Raw genomic sequence first — 26,539 nt, forward strand, 5'->3', positions numbered from 1 at the left:
GGCGGGGCGTGGCCCGATGTGGCCCCGCCCCTTGGCCCCGCCCCCCGTCCCTGGGCGGGATCCGAGGCACGGTCCCGGCAGCTCCCGCCCGCCCGCGCCCCCCCCCCCCCCCCCGGTGCCGCCGCCTCCTGGCCGCGGCCCCACGCGTGGCTCCCGCCCCCGCAGCCCGGTACCGGTCACAGACGGACAGACGGACGGACAGGCGGCTGTGCACGGCTTTTAATGGCGGGGGGAGGCGGGCGGGGGGACCCGGCCCCGGCCCTAGGTGTTGGGGGGCGCGCAGAGCTCGGCCCCCCCCGGGGAGCCCCCCGGGAGCACGGGGCCGCACCGGGCCGTGTCGGCGGGGGCTGCCCCCGCCCTGTGTCCGTCACCGCGCGGCGGGGGGGCCCCCTCGTCAGCCCCGGTGTCCCCCCGGGGGGGACCGGCTTCGCCCGCGCTCGGCGGCGCTTCCTCCTCCTCCTCCTCCTCCTCGTCGTCCTCCTCCTCCTCCATCCCGTGGCCGCAGGCCCCGGCGGGGAGCTGGGCGCCGCTCCTGCCCTCCTGGATGACGCTCACCTGGGTGACCGGGCTGGCCCCGAGCCGGCCCCCGGTGGCGGCGGCACCGCCGGGCGAGCTGTCAGCGCTGCCGGTCCCCGCGGCCGCCCCTCTGCCAAGCTTCTCCTCCGCGTCCCCCGGGCCCCCCTGCGCCTGCTCCTGCTCCGCCGGGGACCCCGCGCCTCCGTCCTCCGGCCTCTTGCGTGGCCGCCCCCGTTTCCGCTTCTGTGGCGTGGCGGCGGCGGCAGCCCCCGGGGGCTCCGGGGGCCGCTTGGTGGCCTTGGGGCGCTGCGAGTCCTGCGGGCTGGGGCCGTCGCTCCCCGCGCTGCGGGGGTTGGCGGGGCTCTCGGCCCCGGGGACGCCCACGCCGGGCAGCAGCATGTTGAGGACGGGCACGGCCGCCTGCTGGCTCAGCAGCCCCCCTGCTCCGTTCGCCCCCGGGGCCAGCCCCAGAGGCAGCGACGGGGACGCCGTGCCCACCGGCAGCGGCAGGGCCACCTTGACGGTGCCCCCCAGGGGGGCAGCCGTGAGCTTGGGGGCCAGCACGGGCGGGGAGGAGCGCACAGCCGTGGCCCCGGGCGCCACCAGTCTCTCCCTGGGCTGGATGCGGGGCAGGAGCAGGGGCAGGCGGGCGACCAGGGCGTTCACCTGGGGGCTGCTCGCCGGCCGGGGGGGCTCTGGAAGCTTCTTCTTCTCGGGCCGTGGTGGGACAGAGGCCTTGGGGCTGCTCTCCTTCTTGCTCTGCAAGCAGAAAAGAGGTATGAGCCAGAGGGATGTGGCAGCAGCCTTGTGCAGGCCTGGGCTGCTCCCAGGGCCCCCCCGCTGCATCCCAAGACTGAGCACCCCATGGCAAGACGGGCACCCCGGCCTCCTGGACCCCGACGGGCACGCTCAGGCTCTCACCTGCCCCTGGCTCCTGTCGCTGCTCTCTGAAGCTTCCAGGCCATTCTTCTTGGCTGCCAGCGGGGACCGACCATCGCGGTGGAGCTTCTCTGTGCTCTCTGTGGACGCACAGCAGGGGATGAGACGGGGACAACACCCAGCCACCTCTGTGCTCCCCCACACCCGTGGGGGAAACCCGTCCCCTGGGCCAACCTGCTCCCGAAGCCTCCGCGCCCCTCAGGGGTCCCCAGGGGGCTCTGCGGGGTGCCAGCCTCCCCCCCCCCCAGACCCACCTGAGACCACCATGGCCATGACCAGGTCAGCCCGGGCCGAGCGCGAGCTGATGATGTGCTGCTGGATGAGGAACTGGGCCACCTCCACGATGTTGTTGAAGGAGCGCTTGAGGATCTTCTCAGCCCAGTCGCAGGTCAGGGCACAGGCTGCCTCCATCACCTCGCTGTTGTAGGACTGCACCAGGTCCGTCAGCTCCGACTGCTGCCGGCAGGACAAGCCGTGAGCCTCCCCGGCCCAGGCCAGGACTCCCCAGGTGCACACAGGGCCTGATCTGGACACCCCAGCAGGTCACAAGCCTGCACGAGCAGGCACGTACCTCATCCGCCCTTTAGGAGGCTCAGGGGACAGAGCAGAACCTCCTCCCAGCCTCACTTGCCCCACAGCCCATGGGAACGCAGAGGGCACCCCTCTGCCCCTTGCCTTCGTTAGACCTAACAAGCGGGGTTTGCTCCCCTGCCAGAACGGGGCTGGCAAAGCTCGAGCAGAGGCACCCGAGGACTTACAGTCTCCGTAACTTTGAGATCCAGGCTGGGCAGGGGCGGCAGGCTGACCACCGTCTTCCTCCGGATCCCGCTGTAGCAGTACGTTTGGCAAGGTTAAGGGCTGTCAGCCACACAACACAGCCGCGATAGGCGACGGGTTACGACTTGGAGGGATGCGGCTGCAGGGCTCACGCCATCGCCGCCTGGGACTGCCGAAAGGGTCTGGGCTTGTCTGTGACTCAGGGCAGCGTCCGGCCCCACACCAACCCGCGCTGCTGCCCTGCTCCGTGCGCAAGCCCCGGGCGGCTCCAAGTCCAGCGGGGTGCGTGGAAGGGACGTGGCAGCTCCAAGCTGCCCTCGGGTAACCAAGCTGAAACTTCAGGAGCTGAAAAAACAGGAACCAGACCCTCTCAGAAGCTACAGAATACCATCTTGTGCACAGACTCGTAAATGGGAATAACTGGAGACCAAGCAGCTCTTGCCACCAGTTCGACTGCTGCTGCCACAGGGACTGGTTCTCAGGGCCTCCCCGGCCAGCAGGGCACATGGAAGGATATTTTGATTGTCCTCGGCCTCCCAGCCTTCTGGCTTTGATATTTGGGAAGATCTCCCGGATGATCTTCCCAAAATTGGCGGTGCTCAGAGCGTGGCAGCAGAGGTTATCGCAGTATTGCCTAAGGGAGAGGCAGAGACAGAGCTGCAGGGTAACGTCACTGAGCCCTCACTCCCCTCCCGACACGTCCACTCCTCCCCTGCTCAGTGCTGGGCAGGGCTGATCCCAAACACACCCAGGTACCCGCTGCCCTCTGAACCCCCCCGTGGGACTCTGCTGCACCAGCCCAGCCCCGGGGCCAGACGCTCCTTGTGCCAGGCCCGTCCCCGTGCTCACTTGTAGGCATCGTAGACGTCCTGCTTGGGCAGGCAGGTGTCTGTGTGCTCCTCCAGGTGGTTCCGGATCCAGTTGCACGCGTGCATGTACTCGGCCATGCTCAGTGAGCTCAGGTCCAGGCTACTGCTACTCCCCAGGGAACACAAGACAAACACCGAATTAGCGGAAAAGCAGCAGAAGCAGGCCAGGAGAAGGCAGAGCTGCGGCCACCTCCCACCGTCATCCCACCAGCCCCTGCTCTCCCAGTCAAGCTCCAAACACTGCCCCAGCTTGCTCCAGCACCCACCTTTTCTCCCCCAGGCTGGGCCCGGACGGCAGCTGGAGGTAGAGGTAGAGTTTGTCGTTGTCTGAAAACTTCTGGACATCTTGCTACGGTCAAAGGGTCCACAGGGAGGGGAAGACGGACCGGAGACAAAGAGAGGTTAAGGATCCGAAATAGGGAGAAGCTGATACAGGCAGTGCTCTCGTTACCCTTCCTGGCAGTAACTAACTGATGAGGTGTTTAAACCCAAGCATCTTGTGAGGGTGGGTGCAGCCTGCCCACAAGGCAGCGGGATGAATGAAGCTGTGTGGAGCAGGGCAGAACTCAGGGGACCAGAAGGGGTCGACCTGTGCTGGGTGGGGCACAGGGGTGCCCCCAGGCCGTGCGCTCGGGGGGCTCTTGGTGCTGCTCCCTGCAGCCAGATCCCGACCCAAGGGGATGGGAGATCCGGCAGAACCCAGGGTCCAGCCCAGCCAGACGAGGGGTGGGAGTCCACCAGAGAAGGGGGGGCACAGCATTCCCCCACCCTCAGTGCCACATCCCACAGAGGCACTCACCAGGATGGAGTCGACTTTGTTCTGCACGGATTTGCTGCACGGGACAGAGACAGAAGGCGTTAGGGCAGGGCAGGATGCCACCACAGAGCCCCGGCCCCTTCCTCAACCCGCCTGCTCCCACCCAGCTCTTCCGCACGGCTCCCGAGCAGGACAGCCCCAGCCCCAGGCCCTTCCTGGCACCCACGCCTGGGTCAGGGCGATGCCCAGGTGGGCACACTGCGGTACCGAGAGCCGAAGGCTGCCTGTACACAATGCTCCGGGACCCCCTGAGCACCTGCAGCCCCACCAGAGACCCTCAGCACCTGCCCGTAGGTGCTGCGTGCTCCATCCTGACCCTGGGGAGGGCAGGGTGGGCAAAAACCCACGGCCCGTGTGCTCCTACCACACCAGTCTGTGCTACCGTGAAATTCCACGTTGGTTTTTCCACCCGAACCAGGTGAAAACACTGCCAGCAGCGCAGCACGGGGACCGAGCAGCGTGTGCCTGGGGCCGTGCCGCCTGCAGCGCTAACGCAGGGAGCTGCACGGCACCGCACCGCTCATCCATCCAGTCCCTGGGGCTGCCAATTAATCAACCTGATTAAATGGCACCGCAGTTGGAAGGGTCGGATCAACGGGACGAGCTGCCCGGGTACAAGTAAGCGTGGCCCTTACGAGATGGTGCTCCGCAGCTTCTGCAGCAGCGTGCTGGGCTCCGTGGTGCTGCCCCGGGAGCCGCTGGGCGAGGAACTTCCCTTCCTGGCAGCTTGGGCGCTCGGCTCTTTGTCAGCCATGGCATCAGGCTCCTGGCAGGGGGGAACCAGAAACTCAACCTCGACGAGGGAAGGAAGCCCCTTGAGAACCACGCACCCCCCCCCGCACCCTCGGTCCCCCCGTCCTGGTCTGAAGGCGCTGGGCCCCGTCTGGGCAAGGGTCCCGGCGGGGGCTGCAGGGGCAGCGGCTGTCCCCAGCCCCCCCGTCCTGGCAGGGGACAGGGATGCCCGGGGGCACGAGGAGCCCCCCCCGCCCCGCAGGTCCCCAAGGGTGGGGGACACCAGGGGACAGGGACACGGGGACTGGGGACAGCTGGGGACGGGGACATGGGGACAGGGACAGGGAGCGAAGGGGACACGACGAGGGCAGCACCCGGGGTCAGGGGACCCCAGGGGACAGGGACACGGGGACCGGGGCCAGGGCGCACCAGGGGACCCCTGGCGGGCAGCACCCCGGGGACGCGGGGAGCGCAGGTCCCCGGGCACGGGGACACCGGGGGGCAGCGCCCGGCCCGACCCCCCCCACCCACCTCGGGGCTGCTCCGGCCGGGCCCGCTCCGCTCCGCTCCGCTCCCGGGGCCGCCCCCGCCACGTGCCGCGGCCCCACGCGCAACAGGAACCGAAAGTGCTGCGCCCCGCCGGGCCGCGCCCGCGGCGCCCGCCGGCGGCTTTTTTCTGATTGGCCGCGGCTCGGCAGGTCTGCCCGGATACTGCGCCCGCTTTTAATGCGATTGGTCGTTCCGGCTTTCCTACCCGGATACAAGCGGGACCGGTCTCCTGAGTGGCAGCGCGAGGTGAAGTCTGCCTAGTAACAGGCTCCTGATTGGTGGGGCTGGGGGAGGAAGCACGAGCGTAAACGAGCTCGGGCGCGTGCAGTACGCGCGCAGTGTGGGTGTGTGCGTGCAGGTGGGGCGTGTGCACGCACCGTGTGTGTGCAGTCTGCGCGCATGCGGTGTGTGTGCGTGTGCAGGTGGTGCGTGTGCATGCAGGTAGTGCGTGTGCATGCACTGGTGTGCAGTGTGCACAGTGCATGCGTACATGCAATGTATGCGTGTGCGCACAAAGCGCCTGCGTGCACCACGTATGTAGTGCGAGTTTGCAACGTGTGTGAGCTGTGCGTGTGCATGCATGCAATGCATATGTGTGAGCAGCGTGTGCAGCACGTGTACACACAGCAGCAACTGTGCAAGCTGTGCACGCTGGCCCTGGGGAAGGAGCTGCTGCTCCCTTCCCTCCTCCCCATCCCCCTGGCCGGGCGAGGACCATCTCCCATGCTGCATGGGAGAAAAATTTCAGCACGGGAAAATTCTGGAAATTTGCTGTTTTGGCAAATGCTGTTTCCCTCCTGGCTGTCCTGCAGCAGGCGAGCTGCTGGGCTCCAGGTGAAAGCCCTCGCATGGCTTCACCTCTCCAGTCCCCGAGGAGCAACAGGAGAGACCCTGCAGCCCTTGGCTCCGGGCACATGAGCAGGGTGCAACTTCTGGGGAGAAAAAAAAACGCTTTCGGCGCTGAGCTGGGCTGCACAATGGGCACGTTGGAAAAATTGCTACTGTTCAGGAAAAGTTACCTGTGGAGCATCCCTGACTCCCTCACACTCCTGAAAACAGAGCGAATTAAAGCAATTAGAGATGAGGTGTGCTGCGGTGAAGAGACATCTGTTTTATTTCACCAGTGCCCAGCCATGGGGCACTTAGGGGACGATCACTTCATCCTCTCCTGTGCCCTGGGATTTTTGGCACTGAGGCGTTCTGGGGGCAGCAGCGCAGCATGCAAGTGCCCGTCATGCTCCAGGAATGGGCTGCTGGGGCTGCCGGCAGGATGCAGGATTTGGGATGCAGGATGCGAGACATGGGATGTGGGATACAGGATGCAGGGTGTGGGAAGCTGCATGCAAGATAGGGGGTGCAGAATGTCAGCTGTGGGATGTGAGATGCAGGATAGGGAATGTGGGATGCAGGGTGCAGGATACAGGATGCAGGATGTGGGATTCCGGTGGCGCTAGCAGGAAGGAGGGCTTTTGGACAAGGACAGCAGTGGGATCTCCAGGTTTGCCATCCCATTGTGCCCTAAGTGTCGAAGGCACTGCAGGAGGTCAGGCCACTGGCAAAGCCGAGATTTGGGGAGAGCGTCCATGAGAGGGGAAGCAAGTGGAGGGCGGCCGCGTGCCAGCCATGGGGCTGCTAAATCCAAATGTCAGAGGTGCAGTCCCCGCCGGGGTAGCGGATCTCGTGTGCCAGGCAGGGCCCGCCCGGCTCCTTCCCGAAATCCACCAGGAAGTTCTGGTTGACAGTCAGGCCGCCCTTCTCTGTGTCCACATCAAGCTGCAGCATGACAGAGCCGTCCCTGTGGAGGGGTGGGAGCGGGGTCAGGGGGGATTCTTGCCTCCCCCGTCCCCGTGGCTGCCAAAATTCACCAAAATTCCCCCACCTGATGAGCTGCGGGTAGAACTGCCGGTCCCAGGCGCTGTAGAGGGACGTGGTGACGTACAGCCGCTTCCCATCCAGGCTGAGCTGGATCATCTGGGGCCCCCCCGACACCCTCTTGCCCTGCAGCAGGTGGAGGGGAGGACGAGGTGACCAGGGGACGCCTCCACCTGCATCGGGCTGGGCTGGAGGAGCAGAAGCACTGGGACCTGCTCTCCGGGCTTGCCCCCGCTGCCCCACGTGCTTGGAGGCTGAGGGCGGAGATGGGACGGCGCGAAGCTGAGCTCACCTGGATGACAAAGGGATCCGGCTGGCTCTGCAGCTCCTCATCCCCACACACGGCCACGGTCCCTCCCTTGGTGATGCTGCCACCCACGAAGACCTGCGAGAGAGCGGAGCTCAGGGTGGCTGAGACGGGGAAGCGGGGCTGGTCCCACCCCAAGATGGGGCAGAAGTGGCGGGGCAAGCCGGTGCTGCCTTACCTGTCCCACCAGCCTGGGCCTGCGGGTGTCGGAGATGTCGTACTGGCGGACGTCTCCGTGCAGCCAGTTGCTGAAGTAGAGGAACCTGTCGTCCAGCGAGATGAGGATGTCGGTGATGAAGCCTTGGGAAGGGGACGGCAGAGTTGCACACCAGTGGCAGCCCGGGGCAGGCGGCTGCACCGCGGCTCATGGGGACACACTCACCTGGCATGTCCGGGAGCAGCCACCCCTCCACCTTCTTGCTGGGGACTTGGATCACCTTCTCGGCTGCCCAGTCTCCTCGCTGCGGGACAGAGCACGGCCCCCGAAGGCTCAGTGCACAGGGCAGAGGCAGGATGAGGCCCGACCGGGGGCGGATGCTGCATGCACATCCACCACCACCTGTCTATGGGGCTGCTTTGTGGGCTGCAGGAAACCTCATCTCTGGCTCTGTGGAGCCACTGCGAGGATAGGCTCTGGGGCATGAGGAAGGGTTTTGGGGGCCAAAAACCCGTCCGACCTTCCAGCTGGATTAACTGGTCTGGTGGCAGAGGTTCTCCTCACCTGGTTTGTTTTTACACACAACAGACACCGAGAAGTAACATTGCTTGAGCTGTTGTAAATCCACAACAAAGGTATAAATAAACCTCCTCTGAATTAAATCACCTCAGCATAAACTACTGCCAGTCAGAACAGGTCCTCCGGTGAGATTATCCACGTAGACCAGCACCCCCTTCCCGCTGCCCCTTGCCCTCCCAGGGGAGCGGTACCTTGGTCCTGTAGAAGCGGTGGATGGCGCTGCTGATGGTGCACCCCACGAACCCCTCCGCAGCGTCCGGGTTGTGGAGGAAGCGGATCTCCAGGGGCGCTGCGTCCTCGCCCACGTCGATGGCCTGGACGTAGGTGTGAGTAGTCCAGTCCCACACGTTGAGGCGGCATCCGTAGCGCCCTGCGAGGGGGCAAAGGGGGTCAGAGGGGACGCTGTGAGGCGCAGGGCCTCCGGCGGAGGTGCCACGGCCCCAGGGGGGCTCAGCCCCACCTCAGTGCAGAGGCAGCCCCGTGGGCTCTGCACCAGCAGCAATGGTCGCTTTTGGGGCTCTCTCTTTTTTGAGTCTTTTTAAAATCTGTGTGACCTCTGGGAACTGGTATGAAATCAGTTTTGAAAGCAAACTGTTTTATCTGTTAGATGGTCAGTGCTCACTCACGACAGAAGAGGGTTGAAATGGGGCTTCATTGCAGCCCTGCTCAGCATCTCCCTCCTGGAGTGCCTAAACAGATGTTTCCTCACCTTTCTTCAGATCATTTGGGTCAAACCCATATCCCAGGCATTTCGGGACTCCCCATTCAGTGCTGATCAAGACATTGTGGCGCGGCTGGTACCAGAAGTCATAACCCATCGGGGGGCTCTTGTCCCCCTTCTCCCAGTTCCCCTTGATCTCAAAGGTCTCTCCATCCAGCAGAATAAAGCCACCTGAAGCAAAAAACAAACATGCACTGGTGGTGAGGAAATCACCTGGATTAACCATTGGAGTGGAGTGGAGACAAACAGCAATAGGCAGATCAAGGCATTGCAGACCAGCCTGGTGGAGGCTCCAGGACAGAGCTGGATGCTAGCACTGCTCCTCCTGTCCTGGCACCCTCTCCTGGGGCACTGGCAAGACCCATACCTTTCCCATTGCCGGCCGGGTCTCCCAGGGTGCTGATCATGATTTCACCACTGCCCAGGCAGTGGGAGGTGTGGGGGTAGCCCAGGTTACACTTCCAGAAGACGTCCTCCGGGTTGACAACCTGTGGGAGTTCACAGGCTCTGTCACCTCCCCTGTGCAGGCGAGACGGGTGCCTGCTGCACAGGGGTGCAGGGGGCTGGTGTGACCACGGACGGGTGGGAGCTGCCCCACTGTCCTGCCGCAGATGCTGAGCAGGTGAGCCAGTACATGGCACCACCTCCAGGGTACCTTAAAAAGCCTTGGAGCTCGTGGGTCAGTTCCTACATCCACCACATAGATGCGGGAGGAGATCAGGCTGGGGAGGATCAGGCGATTCCTCTTCTTGGTGGTGTCCCCGAAGCAGCTGCTGCAAGTGTTCCAGCCAGAGTGGTGCAGCTCGTCCCCCACGTTGGGCATAGGCAGGCGGTGGATCACCTGCAAAGGGCCATTCCTGCTCACACCGGGATGCAGGACTCCTCTGGATCGGACCCGGGAGCTCAGAGCATTGCAGACTGCCATGGATGGGGTCAGGATGCCTCAGGCAAGCCTAACTCTGCAGCGGGGGTGTGCTGGTGCACAAGGGAGCCCAAGGATGGCGCACGAAGGGGGTTTTCCATACATCTCCTAAGCTCAGGAAGGCTCAGAGTCTTAGGAAGAGCTGGGTAGGCACCAGCCTTCAGTACTGGACCCGCAGCTTTGGAGAATGTGAGGGAGGGCATGCACTGAGCTGTTTCCCTTGGCTGGTGTGCTGCCACCAACTTAGCACTGAGATGAGGTGCTCAGTACCTGGCAATAGTTTGGAGATTCAGGATTGACATCCACAGTGGCCAGAAAGTCAGGTTTGTTCCTGCCGGTGTTCCTGTAGATGCAGGGCACGTATAATATCTCCTCCCGGGGCCCTTTCAAGACAGAAATGTTGCACGAGCATCAGCAGGAATCACTGGGCAGAATGAACACCCTGCAGGAGTCTCTGGCCGGATCGGGCTGCCCTGTGGGGCAGTGGGATCTCCACATCCCTGCTCGGACATGCCAACCCCACTAGTCACACAAAACAAACCACACTGTGTCTCATCTCCATCACAGGAGAAGCCTTGAAAATACATGAGAAGCACAAAGGTAAAATGTTTGCTGGGCTGAGGCCAAGGGCACTATTCCCAAAGGTGCCGCCAAGCAGGTCTGCTGGCTCCCAGGCACAGTGTGACGAGCGTGGTGCTGGGATGGCTGCACCCAGGGACCCCAGGCCTCCAGCAGCAGCAGCAGCCCTGACCCCACAGCCTCCTTGCAGCCGCAGGGGCGGTACGGGCGCTGCAGTGTCAGAAAGTGCTGCCAAAGCAAAGCGGGAGGAAGAACAGGTCTGAGAAATGCTGAGGAAGAGGAGGTGGGAACAGGGAGAGGTGACCGGGGACCTCTGGTGCTGATCCAAAGCAGACAAAAGCTGCCTTTTCAACATGACACCTCTATCAGCTTTTGTAACAGCAGTGTCTGCGTCAGCCTTGGGTTCGAGAGCAGCTGCCAAGCACCCAGGGACCCCATCCCTGCAGCTGCTAGGGAACCAAAAGCCAGGGTTCAGGACACAGTCAGAGCGCAGAGCTTAATTCAGCTCCCCAGGTATCCCAAGTCGCTTTTCATCACCTGCCTGTGAGCCTGACCTGCTTGACGTCAACATGGAAGAGATTTTTGGTGCCAGGGTTATTCAGCAACCAGACAGAGCCTGGGCATCAAAAATCCCAAGGGAATCTGCCAGAGTAGCAGTGTCAGTGGGATTTATGCTATTTACTATTAACTCAAATCACCATCCAGCCCTGCCAACATCCAGGCATGTTTTAAAGACTCAGCTCTTCACTGTTGTTTGCTTTGTTCAGAGATGTTTCAGAGACAGGAATCACAGACCAGGATCAAGCTCCAGAGCTGTCTAAGGTTTCAAAGATGTGCTTGCTAAGCACTGGAGAGGAGGATTAAGGGAGGGATAGCAGTAGATGATGCTTTCATCGGTCCCTTCACATGAGAGCACTAGTGTTTTGGCAATGCAAACAGAAGGCAAAGTGCCTGAACAAGCAGCCTGTGAGCCTGTGGGGCTGGTTTTTGTCTCAGGAGGCTCTGTCCCGTCAGAATGCCGGCTGTCAGGAGCAGAGCATGGTGCCGTGTTCCTGAGGGTGCCTGGAAAAAAAAAAGGGAGGGTGCCCCCTTCCTCCCCAGCCTTCTCTACTCCCTGGAGATCCAAGAGCATTTAGCTCCCAGCAGTGGTGTCATGGGCCTATATGGTGTGGTTGCCTCTGAGAAAATTAAATCCCATTTGGTTTTGAACAGTGAAGCCACGGGTGACTTTGATGCAAGTTATGACCCATCCCAAGCCACCATGAAGCCTGAAAAGGTTTGTTCTGAGACCAAGCTGTCATTATGCAATTGGACTTTGGCCCCGGGACAGGCCAGATGCAAAACTTTCACTTCTTTGCTTCCCCAACGCTTGCTGGGGAGCCTCTTTGGTGGATGGAGTTAACTGATAACACCTTTTTGAAAGCATTGTTCTAATCTTCACCTAAATCACAGACAGCACAGGGCTCTTCCCTGAGAGCCCTGGATTTTGGACTTGCCTTTCATCGCATCCAGAGGAGAGGCGAAGCCAGGGCCACACGCTCCACACCTTTCTGAATCGAGAAGAACAGAAACAAACAGCAATTAGATCACAGAATCAGAATGGTTTGGGTTGGAAGGGACCTTAAAGATCATCTAATATTCCCCCCTCCTGCCATGGGCAGGGACACCTCCCCCAAACCAGGCTGCCCCCAGCCCCACTCAGCCTGGCCTTGCCCCCCCCCAGGGACGGGGCACCCACAGCTTCTCTGGGCAACCTGTTCCAGTGCCTCACCACCCTTGGAGCAAAGAATTTCTTCCTGATATCTGAGCCAAACCTGCCCTCTTCTGCTTCAAGCTGTTACCCCGATCCTCCCATTGCACTCCCTGACAAAGAGTCTCTCCCCAGCTTTCCTGTAGCCCCCTTTAGGGACTGGCAAGCCGCCCTGAGGTCTCCCCAGAGCCTTCTCTTCTCCAGGGTCAACACCCCCAGCTCCCTCAGCCTGCCTCCACAGGAGAGGTGCTCCAGCCCTTTGGCCATCCCCATGGCCTCCTCTGGACTGGCCCTAACAGGTCCCTGTCCTTCTGGTGCTGGGGCCCCAGAGCTGAACGCAGTACTCTAGGTGACAGTGAGTCATTTTAAACCCCTTTTTGCAAAGGAAAGGCTGCACACAATCCTGGTCTTTGGTAATTAGACCCCTCAGTGGGGTCTCCCCCACAGGTTGGGGGAGCTCTGGGTTGGTCTGATGAGTGCTCAGCCCCGCTGGCCTCTCAAAACAAATAGCCCTCGCAGCCACGGGGAGGCAGGGGATGGTCAGGGGAGGCAGATTCTCCCTGGCCTCCACCGCTGAGGTCTCAGAGGATGAAGACAGGCATCCAGGGTGAACCAGGATGCCAGCATGCATCCAAATGACTCCCAGAAAGGTTTGGGGATCTGGACAGGCAAATAGGTTAGCGATACAAATCTAGTGCAGAAGGGTACGGGGCTCAAAGCTGCATCTCTCCACTCTGCCTCCCTCTGCAGTGCCTTGCCCAGGGGTGTGAGCGCTGAACTTTCCCACATGAAGCCCCTGCTCCCACAGCATTCGGGGCTGGAGACATCAGCCTCCATGCCAGCCCCAGCCCCGTCCTGCTGCTGGTCTCTGGGTGCTTCGAACCCATCCAGCCTCACTCTGCAATAGACTTCAAAACTGTCAAGGAAAGCGTCCTTAGTGCAGGGGGACGAGAGCTTGTTAAGAAACAACCACCACCTCCAAAAGGATCCCTTTTCCTCATTTAGATTGGCAAGCCTGAGGAGAGGGAGGAAACCTGCAGCTAAACTCTACTACTCAGTTTTGCTGACTCAGTTTCTTATTTGTTTTTTAAGGTTTTCTCCTGCAGTCCCTGAGGACATCACGCTCTGCAGAGAGCACAGGACACCAGCATGTGGGTCCCTGCCCCTACCTGAAGCACTGTGGAACCACCATGCTGCCTTTCTTCCCCCTTCCCCTCATATTAGCCCTGCAGAAAAAGCCCCATTAAACCCAAACTTTGTATTGAGGACTCCCTGTCATGGTATGGCTGATTATAACAAGCACAGTGTGTTGCAGGTGAATATAATGGGAATAAATGAAATAAAAATAGTTAGAAGGCATTTAATCATCAGTATGCCTAAACACTTCCTGGCACTTTTAGTAGCTTGAAAAAAGAAACGCTCTCCTGGCAGAGAAGACCCACACATCCCCACACGTCTTTTTACTTTATGCTTTCTGGGTGTCACAGTAATAAACCCTCAAGACCCAGCTCAGGATAAGTTTTGGAGGCTCCAAAGCTGAGCCCACAGCCAGTAGGCAGCCAGCCGCCAAACAGCCCCAAGCCTGCTCCTCTTGAGAGCAAGCTGCAGCCAAGCAAGAGATCTCTTACCGGTGCTGGAGGCCGTGCTGGGGGATTTCACCTGCTGGTGAGAAGCAGAAGAAGGTGCTCCTGCCTGCATGCTGCCTAGTAGGAGCCAGTTGAGTGAGGAGATGCAGCTCTGCAGGGTTCAAATATATAGGGAGTGGGATGGGGAGCAGCATGGTGTGAAAAGGACACCAAGGGGAGGATCCACATGTCCCGGGGTGTGGGAGGTACTGGGGCAGCCTTCAGCGTCTTACAGCACTGGGATCGTGCAGGGAAGCTATTTCAAAGCTACCAGAATCTCCTCCCTTCCCACGGGGGAAGAGGACATGGCTGTGGCTGCATTCTGTAGTACATACGTTCTTGTGAAATTTAAAACAAGGGCTTTTAGCCATGGAGAGAAAGCAGGCAGCCCGTCTCCTCTGATTCTCTGCCAGAAGCACTGTCCTGAGTTTCCCCACGGGGTGCCCCTCATGAGAGATGGGCAAGTGCTTGCATTTCCAACCACAGAAATAATTTTACGAGGTTGCAGATGTTAATCACTAGCAAAAATGAAAAATGAGGACTGGGTTTCTTTTAATCGCAGGACGAATGTTTACTGTGGGAAGTTAATTTGCAGGCTGGAAGGAGGGCAGGAGCAATGTAACAGTTTTCCCCATGACACATCTAACTTAGTCAGTGTCTGCTGCTGCTTCTGGCTGCAGAGCTGGGTGGCCGCAGGCTCACTCTCATGGGCAGTGCAGGAGGCACTCGGCCTTTACAGGCACATCTTTACCAGCAAGTTACTGCCCTATCCCCTCCAGTGCTCACCCCAGGTGCAGACTCAGAAAATCAGCAAGCTCTAACACTAATGCCCTCTCTCACGGGAGGCTGCTGGCCCACAGCTCCTGAGGATTGGCACCAAAAAGGCCAACGGACCTGGGCTCAGTGCCTCCTGCCACACCCTCACCTGCTTGGGCTCGCTCGTTGGTGTTTGATGCTCAGCACCACACTGAGCTCTGTGGTGTACGCTGCATGCGGATCAACACAGCAGTGGCCAGCAAATCACCCTGTGTCTCACCTTGCCTCTGATCACAGAAAGCTTCTCCTGGGGGCCCCAGGACTTAAACACAAAGGCCAAAGCATGTATAAGCAATCCCCCAGCTTCACCCGGACACCGCATGTCCGCAAGAATGCCACACAGGGATTACTTCCCTCTGGTAAGAGGGGTGATGCCAGCACTCTGTTCCCATGGTCTAGGAGACTGTTGAAAGTGGCAAAGGACTTGACAGGCACAGGCAGCAGGTCGAAGTGTCTCTTCCAAACCACCGCTAGAGGAAACAGACAAAGCCTCCAGCTCCAGGCAGCCAGCTCTCTGCCTCCCAACACAAGGCCCCTGTGCCAGGCTGCAGGCCAGGTGGCTGCAAGCAGCTGAGGTGAATCTGCTCTGGAGACCTGCCCTTGGGATGGGCCAGACCCCATCCCCATTCACAGAATCACAGAATTGTAGGGGTTGGAAGGGACCTCAAGAGATCATCTACAAGTCATTGTGGGGCTGAACAGCAGCACCCCAGGGATGCCTCCCACCCAAGGTTCACCTCTGCAACTTGGGCCCTCATCTAACCTTATCCTCTCTGCTCTGTGGGGAGAAGAAACTTTGAGTCTCACGGAGACAAACAGGCACTCTTGCACTATCAGTGATCCTGTAGAAGTGATTTCCCAAACGTCAACCTTATCATTAATCACTGCTGAAAACAATATAGAAAGGTTCAGTGAAGTAAGACACATGAAGATCTAGGTAATGCAAAGAACAATTTTATTTGTGTTTAAAGCAGAACACAAGAGCAAACCAGTGTCAGGAAACAGGCACCTCTTTTCAGATTAAAGCACTACACGCTCCTTTGGCTGTAATACAATACTGACCCAAGCATGCCATAAGCAAGCCTCAAGTGCTCTCGCGCCAGGGAAAGACTGTCCAGGAATGACCTGGATGAAGAACAGCAACTCAGACAAAATTGATGCTTTGCCTTCTTTGGCCTTCATTTCCAAATGTGAATGAGCTCTGAATCATAACAGAGTTCAACAGCTTCCCACCAGGCCCCGCTACTCGACAGCAATAGCTATCAGGCTGGGGCTGGCAAGAAAGGTGCCCAACAGGCCCACAGCAATGACAAACAGCACGGTGGGTATGCAGACATCTGTGAAATGGAGCTGTGCATACTGCACATCTCTACATGGTAAGTAGCAAGCACCCTGAACCCTGCTCTGTGAAGTGTGCCCAGGGGTTTCTTTGCACTGAAACCAAAGGCTGCCTGGACTGACTGCTCAGACACACAGTGCCACAAGGTGAATACCATGCCGTGTGTCTGTGCTCACCACTGGTCTGCCTGAACCAAAGCCTCCAACAGGACAGAGCTGCTGCAGTTCACGTTAGCAGAAACCTAGATTCCAGCAATGAATGGGAACCCCCAGACCCAATTACCCTACACTCTGTTTTGACAGCTGCACCAAAGACTAGAGAGAAGAAGGGAGCCTAGGCGATGGCGTCTAGGCCAAGATGTCAGAGGTGGAATCTCCGCAAGGGAAGCGGATAGCATGGGCAAGGCAAGGCCCATTGGGTTCCTTTCCAAAATCCACCAGGAAGTTCTTGTTCACGGTCAGGCCTCCTTTCTCAGTGTCCACATCAATCTGCAGCATGACAGAGCCTTCCCTGCGAGGGGGTGAGAGAGCAGGTATTACAGACAAGCACACCGGGGCCCTTCATGCCCTTCATGAGGTGGAGACATTCTCCCTGACATCTTGTCTTCTCCACAGAGAAGACAGCAGAGGCCCACTTCCAGCAGCGGCATACACCAGCACCCATGGCTCCGTGCTGAATTCTCACCGGAGGCGAGTAAACTGCCGGGCATGATGTGACAGATAGGCCGGGGCTTGCCTTTGTGTTGGAGGTCATCTTTACTAAACCAAAACATCTCTGGTGGAGCAGAGATGTGGCATGGCTCTGAGAGATCTACGGATGGATTCACTCCACCTGCAAGGTTGATCAATGTATGCGCTCCCAAGCCAAGCCCTGCCACTGCAGCTCCACACAGGGAGCAGGTTCAGAGGTGCATGGGAGACAACCGCATGTGCAATTCAACAAGAGCAAGCTGCAGCAACCGCAAATGCATCCTTGCAGTCCCCTGGGTGAGGCACCTTCCCCACTTCTAGCAATGAGGCCTTTCAAAAGAGGCCCCTTTCCTCCCACAGATTTCTTACTTGACCACGTTCGGGTAGAACTGCTTGTCCCACGTGCTGTAGAACGAGTTGGTGACGTACAGCCTCTTGCCATCCACGCTGAGCTGCATCTTACAAGGGCCACCGTACACCCTCTTGCACTGGAGGCACAACAGAGAGCAGTGATGTCACGGGCCTCTTTCTTTCAGCAGACAAGCAAAAGCAGAGGCAGCAAAGCAGAGAGGCAGAGCAGAATGGCTGCCATCCCTCCTAACACAGGCAGGCTATTAAACACTGCAGGCACGCTGGCAACTGCCATGGAGACCTAACCCCAGAGACTCTGGGGAGAGAATGAGCAGAGCAGAGCCAAAGTCCAAAGGACACCGTCGAACAGAGCGGCTGCGCAGCTCACCTTGATCACCAAGGGCTCCGGCTGGCACTTCAGCTCTTCATCTCTACACACAGTCACGGGCCCGCCTCTGAGGATGCTGCCTCCCACAAACACCTGGAAGCAAGGCAGTGGGAGACGTGTGGCTTGTCTTCTAACCACCGCCAGGTACCGCTAAGGAAGCCAACACTGCAAGCCCCTCTGCCCCTGCCTTACCTGTCCCACCAGCCTGGGCTTGCAGGTTTTGGAGATCTCGTACTGGCGGATGTCTCCATGCAGCCAGTTGCTGAGATACAGGTATTTGTCATCCAAGGAGATGACCATGTCGGCTGTGAAGGCTAGGACACAGAAAAAGGAACTCTGGAGGAGGCGGCGTCAGCAGAAAACTCAGCCCCTCTGACAAGGCGTGCATTGGGTTTACAGGGCACAGCCCTGAGGGCCAGCCGCTGGGCTTTGCCAGGCTGCACAACACAATGCTCTCAGAGGAAAAAGGAAACGCCACATCAGGGCTCACTAACCTGGCATCTTGGGGAGAATCCATCCCGTCACGTCCTTGGCTGGTATCTGAATCACCTCCTCTACTGACCAGGTGTCTCTCTGCAAAGGAACAAACACCGCACCATGGGCGTTCCTGGCTGCTCAGGCAAGAGCCCTCCCCTGCGCTCAACCGCTTGCGCAGCCAGGCAAATCTGCGCAAGGAAGGCTACCACTCCACGCAGCTACTATGAGCAGACAGAATTAAGGACAGCATTGTTTGATACCACTGGCTAGGCTCAGATCCTTTGCTAAAATTCATCTCCCAGATCTTCATCAAGGCAGTCCCAGCTGGTCACAATACCTTCACGTTCAGTGCAAAATCAGACACCGCTCACTCCAGCAGGTGTCCCCAAAGCAGGGTCTGGCTGTGGCCCCCTCCACGTGCCTACTCCTTCCACCCTACTGAGTACAGGCAGCGCTCAGTCCCAGATGTCTAAGTGTCTGCCATCGCAGTCAGGTGAGAGGACCCCATCTGATGAGCTCCAGAGATGATGGGAGAAGCTCAGGCACCACGTGGAGAGACCCGGCTCCTGCCGAGCACACACGCAGCAGGAGGATGCTGCCCTGAATTTCTTCCCTCAGCTTCTCAGTCACCCTGCAAGCTCACCACGCCACGCCTGGGTTTCTGGTGGCTGCTCGCGGAATACTTGCCTCGCAACAAGCCTTGTAGAAGCGGTAGATGATGCCACTCAGGGCACAGCTGACGTAGCCCTCAGCAGCATTGGGGTTGTGGAGGAATTTAACGCTCAGGGGCAAAGAGTCCTCCCCCAGGTCAAAGCACTGGGTCAGGGTGCGGCAGGACAAGTTCCACACATTCAGGCGGCGCCCAAAGACCCCTGAGGAAGAGGAAAGGCGAGAGTCAGGAGAGGGCAGGGGAGCTATGGAGATCGATAACACCTAAAAATGCTCCCTAGCAGGGACAGCCACGGCAGCGTCTACCCAGAATTAGCAGCAAAATGCAGTGACTTTGGGAGCAGAGGGAGAAGACAGGAACCAGCCTGTCTTGAGGAGAGACGCTGAAAGTCCTGTGGCAGTGCTTGTAAGATGGGCCATTTTGGGTCAACTCCGCCTGCCCCCGCTCCCCGGTTCTGGACCATTCAGCAACCGCATCAACATCCTCCCATGATCCTGGTAAGTTCTGGCTTAGTGCTTGTATCCTCATTCTCACCTTTCTTCAAATCATCAGGATTAAATCCACGCCCCGCACGTTTTGGAACCAGTCCGGCAGAGCTGATGAGAACATTGTGGCAGGGCTGGTACCAGAAGTCATAGCCAGTTGGAGGGGCCTCGCACTCATTTTCCCAGTTACCCTTCAGCTCAAATGTCTCTCCATCCAGCACAATAAATCCTCCTGTGATGCAAGAGGGGATGCACAGCAGATCACACACTCCAATTCTGAATAGGTAAGATGGTTTGTGCAATAGCCTAAGTTAAAAGGCCAAGATATTCAATCCTATCTGGGTCATGCAGAATTTTCTGGATCGAAAAAATTGTCCCAACTTTATATTTGCTTAAGTGTGCATTCTTTGGCCAAATTATCTGTGTTGGCAGAGCTCACCCCACCTCCCTGTTCTCAAGGAGTGATGAATGAACCCCTTGCTAAAACAGGTAGACAGAATGCTTGAATCTGCAGAGGTGATCAGCATGTACTCTAGCACTTCTCTTTATGTCCCTTCCACACCCCTGTCTTGTGGCTTGTCATCGTGCTTGTAGCAGCCAAGAAATACTAGGAATTCTCAAAAACTATCCTACATCTGCTGTTTGACACTCTGAAAGTTTGTGGTTTGTAAGCTTATTTTTCTAATAGACTCACATTATCGGAAAGATTAAAGGAAAAAATACCTTTTCCATTGCCAGCTGGATCTCCCATGTTGGCAATCAGTATATCACCATTAGGCAGGCTATGAACTATACTAAGGTATCCTTTGTTGCACTTCCAGAAGACATCCACCGGCTCAATCATCTGAAAGAAGTGTATACATACATAAGTCTCTGATTGAGCCGCTCATTTCAGACTACATGGCAGAGCCTTTTGCCATCTGAGGTTTCTGATGCTCGCAGGAGTTTTCTTTGCAAGAAATCACACGCGCTAGGCCTTGCTTGTCCTTGGAAAGAAGCAAAGAAGCCACTGAGCTCTCCTTTACAAGGACAACATGAATGCAGCAACTTGTAAGAGCTTATTTGCCCACCTTACTCTTTGGGATGGGGGCCAGGCATGGGGTGCTACACGGCTTCCAGTTACTAGACACTCCCTGAATGCAACAGGCACAGAGAAGGCAAGAAAATGAGGATCGGAGCCTCCCCTCAGTCTGAGGAGGAGAAATCTGAGGGGGAACCATGACCCAGGTCTCTAAGATCAGGGGGAAGAAAAGAAGAGGAGGAACACCTTCTTCCCTGTGCATTATTCCAGAAGTATCAGTTCCCAACTCCTTCCCAGAAACTTGTCTTTGAATCACCTCAGGCATACCTTACACAGCTTGGGAGCCCGGCACTGTGAACCCACATCCACCACGTAAATACGGGAAGAAATCAAACAGGGAAGAATCAGCTTGTTCCTTTTCGTTGTGATATTGTCAAAGCAGACGCTGCCAGCGCTCCACCCTGAGGAATGCAGCTCGTCTTTGAGGTTGGGCATGGGCAGGCGGTGGATCACCTAGGCAGTCAAAGGCAAAGTTAGGGTTCAGTCAGGGAGGCAGGGAGGAAAGGGGACATGAATGCAACCAACAACTTAGAGGTGATAATACTGTTCCCTGCACCAAAGAAGATCTGTGGAAAGGTTAAAGCTTAAAAGTCACTGATCATTTCAAAGAAGCGGAGTGGATGTAGAGAATATGCCTAGCATCCTTCAGAGACAGATAATTGCTGATTTCCCATTTAGCATGACAGCAGACTGCTTGGTTCAGTGCCTTATAGCATCTCTGAAATTGCAGTACAATAGAAACATGCTGAAACCTGCTAAAGTGCTGGATACTCTAATCCTCCTGGGTCACTAGCGACTATTTTCCCTATTGAACAGTCACTGGCAGTGAGCTTCAAACCAGAAGTTGACTAGAAGTACCAAGATGCTCTGGAAATGAGTTGGGACACAGAGATGCAGATGATTCAGCTAGAGTCAGGCACATGGGACAGCAGAATAGAGTACATGTTGTGAACCTTGAGACACTGTGAAGCATGGAGTAAGCAGCTAGTCATTACTGCAAACAAAGCAGTGTAGGCACAGGTACCTGGCAGTAATACGGAGATCTGGGGTTGAGATCGACGGTGGCCAAGAAGTCAGGTTGGTTGATGCATGTTTCTCGGTAAGTACAGGTCACATATGCAAGCTCCTCTCTAGGAACTAGGTATATTGAAAACTTGTGTTAAAATGTGCCATGAAATAACAGTAAAGGTAAATAAAAGCTACAGCTGACTCTCAGATAGAACTAAGCTACATTTTCCGCAGCTACATTTTCTGCTGCTACAACCTTCTTCCTTGGTCAATGACAACTGCCCAGCCCTGGCTCACCACTGGCCCAGAGCTGAGAACACAACAAAAGCAGATCACTGTATAGCTCCAGTTTTCTCCCACTGAGGGAAGGGACTCAGCACATGCAATTAATTAATGGTGGTCTCTAAAAGACTCAGGCTTTATCATCATCCAAACCGAAGCTAACACGGAGCCCTTTCACAAACTCCCCCCTTTCCAAACATTCCTGAGAGGACTTGCCTTTCACAACATCCGGGCAGACGGGGTAGTCGTAGCACTGAAGTCTGCATCTGTCTGAGTTGAGAAGAAGAGAAGAGAAGAATATAAGGAGAAACGTCCACGTCCTTAAATGGTGCCAATTCAGAAGGCTCCATCCCACCCAGTGGACCTTCTCCCACCCTCGTCATCTGCGGGGGCCTCTGTGACCAGCATCTACTTGCGTAGATTTAGACTAGATATAAGGCAGAAATTCTTCACTATGAGGGCTGTGAGGCACTGGCACAGGTTGCCCAGAGGAGCTGTGGATGCCCCATCCCTGGAAGTGCTCAAGGCCAGGTTGGACGAAGCCTTGAGCAACCTGGTCTGATGGGAGGTGTCCCTGCCCATGGCAGGGGGGTTGGAATGAGCAAAGCTAAGCCCCTGGAAGCAGACCATAGCAAGGTGAAAGAAATCTTTGTGCCCTGTCAGGCAAAGCCCCAAACTTCAGCCCCATCTTCCTCCTTCCTGCAGCGCTGCAGAGGAACAAAGCTACCAGTCCGCAAGTGGGACTCGGCTTCAAGGTGGGATGTCTGCAGCCGCCAGGCAGAGGCTGGAGCCAGGGCCAGGATGGAGCGAGAAGGCATGGAGCTGCTGTGGGCTGCAGGGAGGCTGCAGAGTGTTTCTTACCCATGCTGAAGGCCTTCTGGTTCACTCTCCCCAAGAGCAGAGGTGCTGGGACTGGAGGAGCAGCTTGCTGTCTGTCTTGCTGGAGTGGGTCGTGTAGTGCCAGGGCTGCTCGGAGGGACCTTATATACACGGCTAAGGGGTGGGGGGCAGAAAGCAAGCTGCCAAGGGAGGAGCGAATGTTCCCAAGCGTTTGGGAGGTGCCAGACCAGCGCTGTGGCTTGTTTCCGCCTTGCTAACCACCAATCTAGAGGAAAAATCTGCTAGTCCGTGCAGGTCCTTTCCTGAAGCACAAGCCACCCCTATCTGATCCTGGGGCCCTGCTCATCTCCAATGGGACTTCTTCAGGCTCTGGAGGCCTCCGTGGCCCAGCCAAGACACAAGCTAATTAAAGCCGTCCCCCCATGCCCAGCTTCTTGCAATAGAAATGTGCAGCAATTGCAAATTCCACACGAGGGATGAGAAGCCCAGCTAGATAATTGGCCCCACCAGCAGCCTCCTGGAAATTACGAGGCTTGAACTCATGGAGGCCACCAAAGGCACCTCCGAAATCTGGACCCTGACGCAAGGCACGTCTCTGTTTGAGGGCTCAGAGGACGACACGGGCTCCCTGCCACCAGCTCAGAAAGCCAGGCCCACAGGTTCCTCCACCCGTAAAGAAGACTTCCTGAGCTCTAAAGAACTGGGATGCAAGGATTCCGAGAGGCAGGGGCTCCAACAGTACTGAACTCACAAGAGACCTGAGGAGTTGCCGCCAGCTCCCAAGCACTCAGAAAACAACTAAGGCCAGGAACGGATGCCTCGGGACATACACTCTGTGCCAGTCTTGATCCAGCACTTCTCCAGATCAAGACACGCCAGCTGCCTCTCAGGCTTGCACCTGCATACGGGAGAGTCAGCCGACCTGTGAAAAATAGGGACCTTGAGGATTCGGGGCAGTTCAGCAGCACAACACGGCACTGCAGCAGTGGCCACATCCTCTCTGCACCTCCCTGAAGCAGAACGATGCCACAGAAAACTGATGATGGAGGTGTCTCCATGTCCACCTGCTTGGACAAACTGTGGCTCTGAGGGACAGGACATGGCCAGTCTGCTCCAGGGCTGCCACCAGGGGAATCTTCTCACCTTGCCCTTCACCCCACTGCACAGCTCCATGGGTTCTTGGGACAGGGCCATGACTGCGTGGCATAAACCCCTACAAGCCACCAAGCGCCGTGGAACGTGAACGAGTATCATATCTCGCGGAAGAACTCCTCAATCAGCAGGCAAATTACATCGGGTAAGTAATTGCTCCACGTAGGAATGCAGAAACTTCTGACAGAGCCACTAAAGAAGCCCTCGGGAGATCCCTATCAGAAGAGAGGACATCTCGCCCAGGCTCTAATTAATAGCTCTCTGGCTTCAGAACAGCTCTCTAAACAGGTGACAGGGGGACACGGGAGCAGCCAAACACTTGGTCTTTTCTGTAAGAGAGGAGCATCAAGCTGACACAATTGCCAAAAGATTCTTAGAAGAACTTGTGATCTCTTCTGCACAAATGCATCTTGTCAGTTTTACTGCAAAGGGCAAAGGCAGGCTGAAGAGGGGTTATTACCTGCCACAGCTGGACCCTTCCACACAAGCCATCAATGGACAGTTAGTGCTGCCAATGTTGCTGCCCAGTTACGTCAAGTTTCTCTGTGAGACAAGAAGGTGGTAAAAGACCATCACGGAGGAGAGCAGAAAGCATTCAAAGCAATGGCACAAAGCCTTGCTTGATTAGCTGCCAGAGAAGTGGAGTCCTACTCAAGGCAAGAGCGACTCCCGTGAAAGAAATTACGTCCTCTGCCAGCACCAAGAGGGGTCAAGAAAAGCCATCAAGATCAAAGCCCAGGACTGCCCTTCTGCCTTGATGACCTGGCAGTAACATTTAGGAGCAGGGGGAAATACATGCATGGCAGTAAAATGCACTGGAATCACCTTACATGTGATTGGGCTTGCCAAACGCTTTTGGTTCAGGTAGCAGCCAAGGAAAAATGTCTGGCACACAGGCTCATGCTCATTTTTTCCACAGAATTTGACTTTCAGGCTGGCACGGCCTGAAGATGGGCTCCAGAAAATGGTCACCAGGGGATGCTGCCCACTGAAGGACACTCAGGCCTGATGGGAGGGTGCAGCTGCAGCGGCTGGAGCGGCTGCTCCATCAGAGGCAACGTCAGGGGCTTGGCTGCTGCCCCTGACAGAGTGCTTTTGCAGTCACCATGTGCATGTCTCACTGCACCTTCTTGCACCTGTACACCTGCTAATTAAAAACTTCATTAGTCTGCTGCTCATTAACAAAGTGTGCTGGTCATCCTAGTTGGCTTTCCTCGGTGACGTCTTTGGCATCCCTCACAAAACCAAGCTGTGGGGCGTAGAGTTTTCTAATTAAAGCTGATAGGAGGAAGGATAAGAGCAGGCTCAGCAACACCAACAAGAACGCAAGCAATGCTTGGTCGGGAACAACATCGCTACGGCCTGCTACCAGCCCAAGAAAAGCTCCCTGTGGCAGGCACAGATAGGAAGTTGTGTCATGGAAAAGCAACCAGGGGCTTCATGCTGCAGCCCAGACCAAGGTGGCAGCTCTGTCCCTCCTCCTGCCCATCACTTCCAAGCCTCATAGGGAAGAACATTCTGTCATTTTGATAATGGGCATGACAGGGTGAAGCAATCTGGTGTGGACTGGTACTGCACACTGAATGCGCTGGGAGAAGACCTTGCTTCTGCGAGGACACTGAGGCTGCTCTTAGCACCCAAGCAACAACTCCCCCAACAATGGGACCGCTTTCCGACTTTCCCCCAGCTCTCCAGGGTGGACAACTTCTCCCTTCCCACCTGACCCTGCCATATAACGCTGGAGGTGCCCTGGTATCTAAGCCTTGCTCACAATCCTGTATTCTGAAATCCCCCTTTCCTGTCCTTTTGACCTGCCCCCATACTCTTACAGCCTTCTACCAGATTCAGACAGTTCAGATAGGCGCTGGGCACCAAAGGAGCAGCAGACTGGAAGGACTCTAGCACCAGTGCCCCAGCAAAAAATGCCAGCAGAGCTATGTTGTCTAAGACCTCACCGTGCTGCAGGTCTCTGTCGCAGTCCCTTTCCCCCTTCAGGAAGGGAAGCACACCATCCAATGCTTGTGTTAAAACAGGCATGATTTTTCACTTCAAGCAGCAGGGGCAACACAAGTGTTGGTGGTTAATTTGCAACCTGTTTATGTGGCACAGGAAACTTAACAAAGTTCACTGTTAACTTCTTCAAGATGTGGCTTAGAGTGTGTCAGCTTGGAGCTCTTACAGCTCCACACATCAGTGTTTACTTACTAATGATCCTAACCCCACAGGGAGTCTGATTACCAGCAGCTGCCAGTCTGTCTTGCTGATGTTATGAAGCAGAGCTTTACTGGCCAATTTATACTCACGGAGTGAGGCCCAATTTGTTTTTGTCTTTTCTACCTGAACTTCAGTGGGGCCTGACATTTCACCAGCAGCAAGGTACACAGAAATCGCAGCCAATGTGTGGAATGAGTGGTCCCCATGTTCCAACTCTACCAACAGCAGTGAACATGAAATAGAGAGGAAAAAGAGGATAATTTTTGAAGCAGACTGATATCCATGCTTACCTGAAACCTTCTTGTGCATGAGGAAAAATGTATAACAAATGTGAAATTGCACTGCTGATGGAAAGGAAGGTGACAACAGGAGGTCACCTCACGGGCACTTGCCTGTTATTTGCAGATATAAGCCAATGGAGGAACAATATATCTTAAGCTATACTGGTTCAAGTTGTTGGATAAAGTCTCTGCTGAAAAAAGGCACTTTATGTCCTTCTCTAACCTGAGAACACAGAAAGAAATATGTGCTTTTCCTTGAATTGCTCCAACTTGACATCAGATGTGCTGTCTTCAGGAGAGAAGCTGCTACCATGAGCATGCAAGGTTCATTGAGTTCCTTCTAAAATCCACCAATCTCCTCTGAAAAAGAAGAAGAAAGCTGGTATTACAGACAAAGGAATTGTATTCTAATGTAAGTGTCTCTCGCACTTTGCAATTCTTTCTGTATCTAGGTTAAGATCTTGTTTTCAATGACTTGCATTTTAAGTGACTAGGGATGGGTCCCAGTTCCATATTTGCCTACACAAGCATTGAGGGGTAATCCAAAAATCCTTTTCCTTGTATCTTCTTCCAAAAGCTCCAGATCTCATCTACTTCCCAGAAGCATGCCACCTCAGGCATAGTGTGCACAGCTTGGGAGCTCATAAGTTTGTTCTCATATCTGTGACATAAAATCAGGAAAAAAAATTAAACTCAGAAGTATCAGTTTGTTCTTTTTCCTTGATGACACATCATCGAAACATGTGATGCTTCCA

General features: G+C 56.5%; 3 protein-coding genes across 5 annotated transcripts; all 3 read right to left on the reverse strand.

Moving 5' to 3' along the window:
• Positions 1 to 204: 204 nt before the first annotated feature.
• On the reverse strand, positions 205 to 5,332 carry RFX5 (regulatory factor X5). Of its 2 annotated transcripts, none has more exons than XM_040539281.1 (10): positions 5,182 to 5,332; positions 4,554 to 4,684; positions 3,901 to 3,934; positions 3,368 to 3,450; positions 3,082 to 3,207; positions 2,750 to 2,866; positions 2,214 to 2,295; positions 1,710 to 1,908; positions 1,438 to 1,535; positions 205 to 1,275 (listed from the first exon to the last, which is right to left on the reverse strand). In XM_040539281.1, exons 2-10 carry the CDS (start codon positions 4,670 to 4,672, stop codon positions 262 to 264), a joined length of 1,872 nt encoding a protein of 623 aa, XP_040395215.1. In that variant the 5' UTR covers positions 4,673 to 4,684; positions 5,182 to 5,332; the 3' UTR covers positions 205 to 261. The 2 variants fall into 2 exon arrangements, with proteins under 2 accessions (XP_040395215.1, XP_040395214.1); XM_040539280.1 differs by having other exon boundaries at positions 1,710 to 1,911; positions 5,182 to 5,319.
• Positions 5,333 to 6,290: 958 nt separating this feature from the next.
• On the reverse strand, positions 6,291 to 13,826 carry LOC121061014 (methanethiol oxidase-like). Its single transcript, XM_040539282.1, has 12 exons — positions 13,715 to 13,826; positions 11,833 to 11,886; positions 10,028 to 10,140; positions 9,491 to 9,676; positions 9,203 to 9,323; positions 8,824 to 9,006; positions 8,306 to 8,484; positions 7,761 to 7,839; positions 7,557 to 7,678; positions 7,364 to 7,456; positions 7,079 to 7,197; positions 6,291 to 6,994 (listed from the first exon to the last, which is right to left on the reverse strand). Exons 1-12 carry the CDS (start codon positions 13,782 to 13,784, stop codon positions 6,832 to 6,834), a joined length of 1,482 nt encoding a protein of 493 aa, XP_040395216.1. The 5' UTR covers positions 13,785 to 13,826; the 3' UTR covers positions 6,291 to 6,831.
• A 1,641-nt stretch (positions 13,827 to 15,467) lies between these two features.
• On the reverse strand, positions 15,468 to 22,313 carry LOC121060682 (methanethiol oxidase-like). 2 transcript variants are annotated; one of them, XM_040538675.1, is made up of 13 exons: positions 22,159 to 22,313; positions 21,514 to 21,567; positions 21,032 to 21,144; positions 20,275 to 20,460; positions 19,650 to 19,770; positions 18,976 to 19,158; positions 18,459 to 18,643; positions 17,789 to 17,867; positions 17,487 to 17,608; positions 17,295 to 17,387; positions 16,925 to 17,043; positions 16,182 to 16,376; positions 15,468 to 15,677 (listed from the first exon to the last, which is right to left on the reverse strand). In XM_040538675.1, exons 1-12 carry the CDS (start codon positions 22,160 to 22,162, stop codon positions 16,214 to 16,216), a joined length of 1,422 nt encoding a protein of 473 aa, XP_040394609.1. In that variant the 5' UTR covers positions 22,163 to 22,313; the 3' UTR covers positions 15,468 to 15,677; positions 16,182 to 16,213. The 2 variants fall into 2 exon arrangements, with proteins under 2 accessions (XP_040394609.1, XP_040394608.1); XM_040538674.1 differs by having other exon boundaries at positions 15,468 to 16,376.
• Between the last annotated feature and the right edge of the window lie 4,226 nt (positions 22,314 to 26,539).

Source organism: Cygnus olor, chromosome 28 (assembly GCF_009769625.2).
Source record: "Cygnus olor isolate bCygOlo1 chromosome 28, bCygOlo1.pri.v2, whole genome shotgun sequence".
Lineage (NCBI taxonomy): Eukaryota > Metazoa > Chordata > Aves > Anseriformes > Anatidae > Cygnus > Cygnus olor.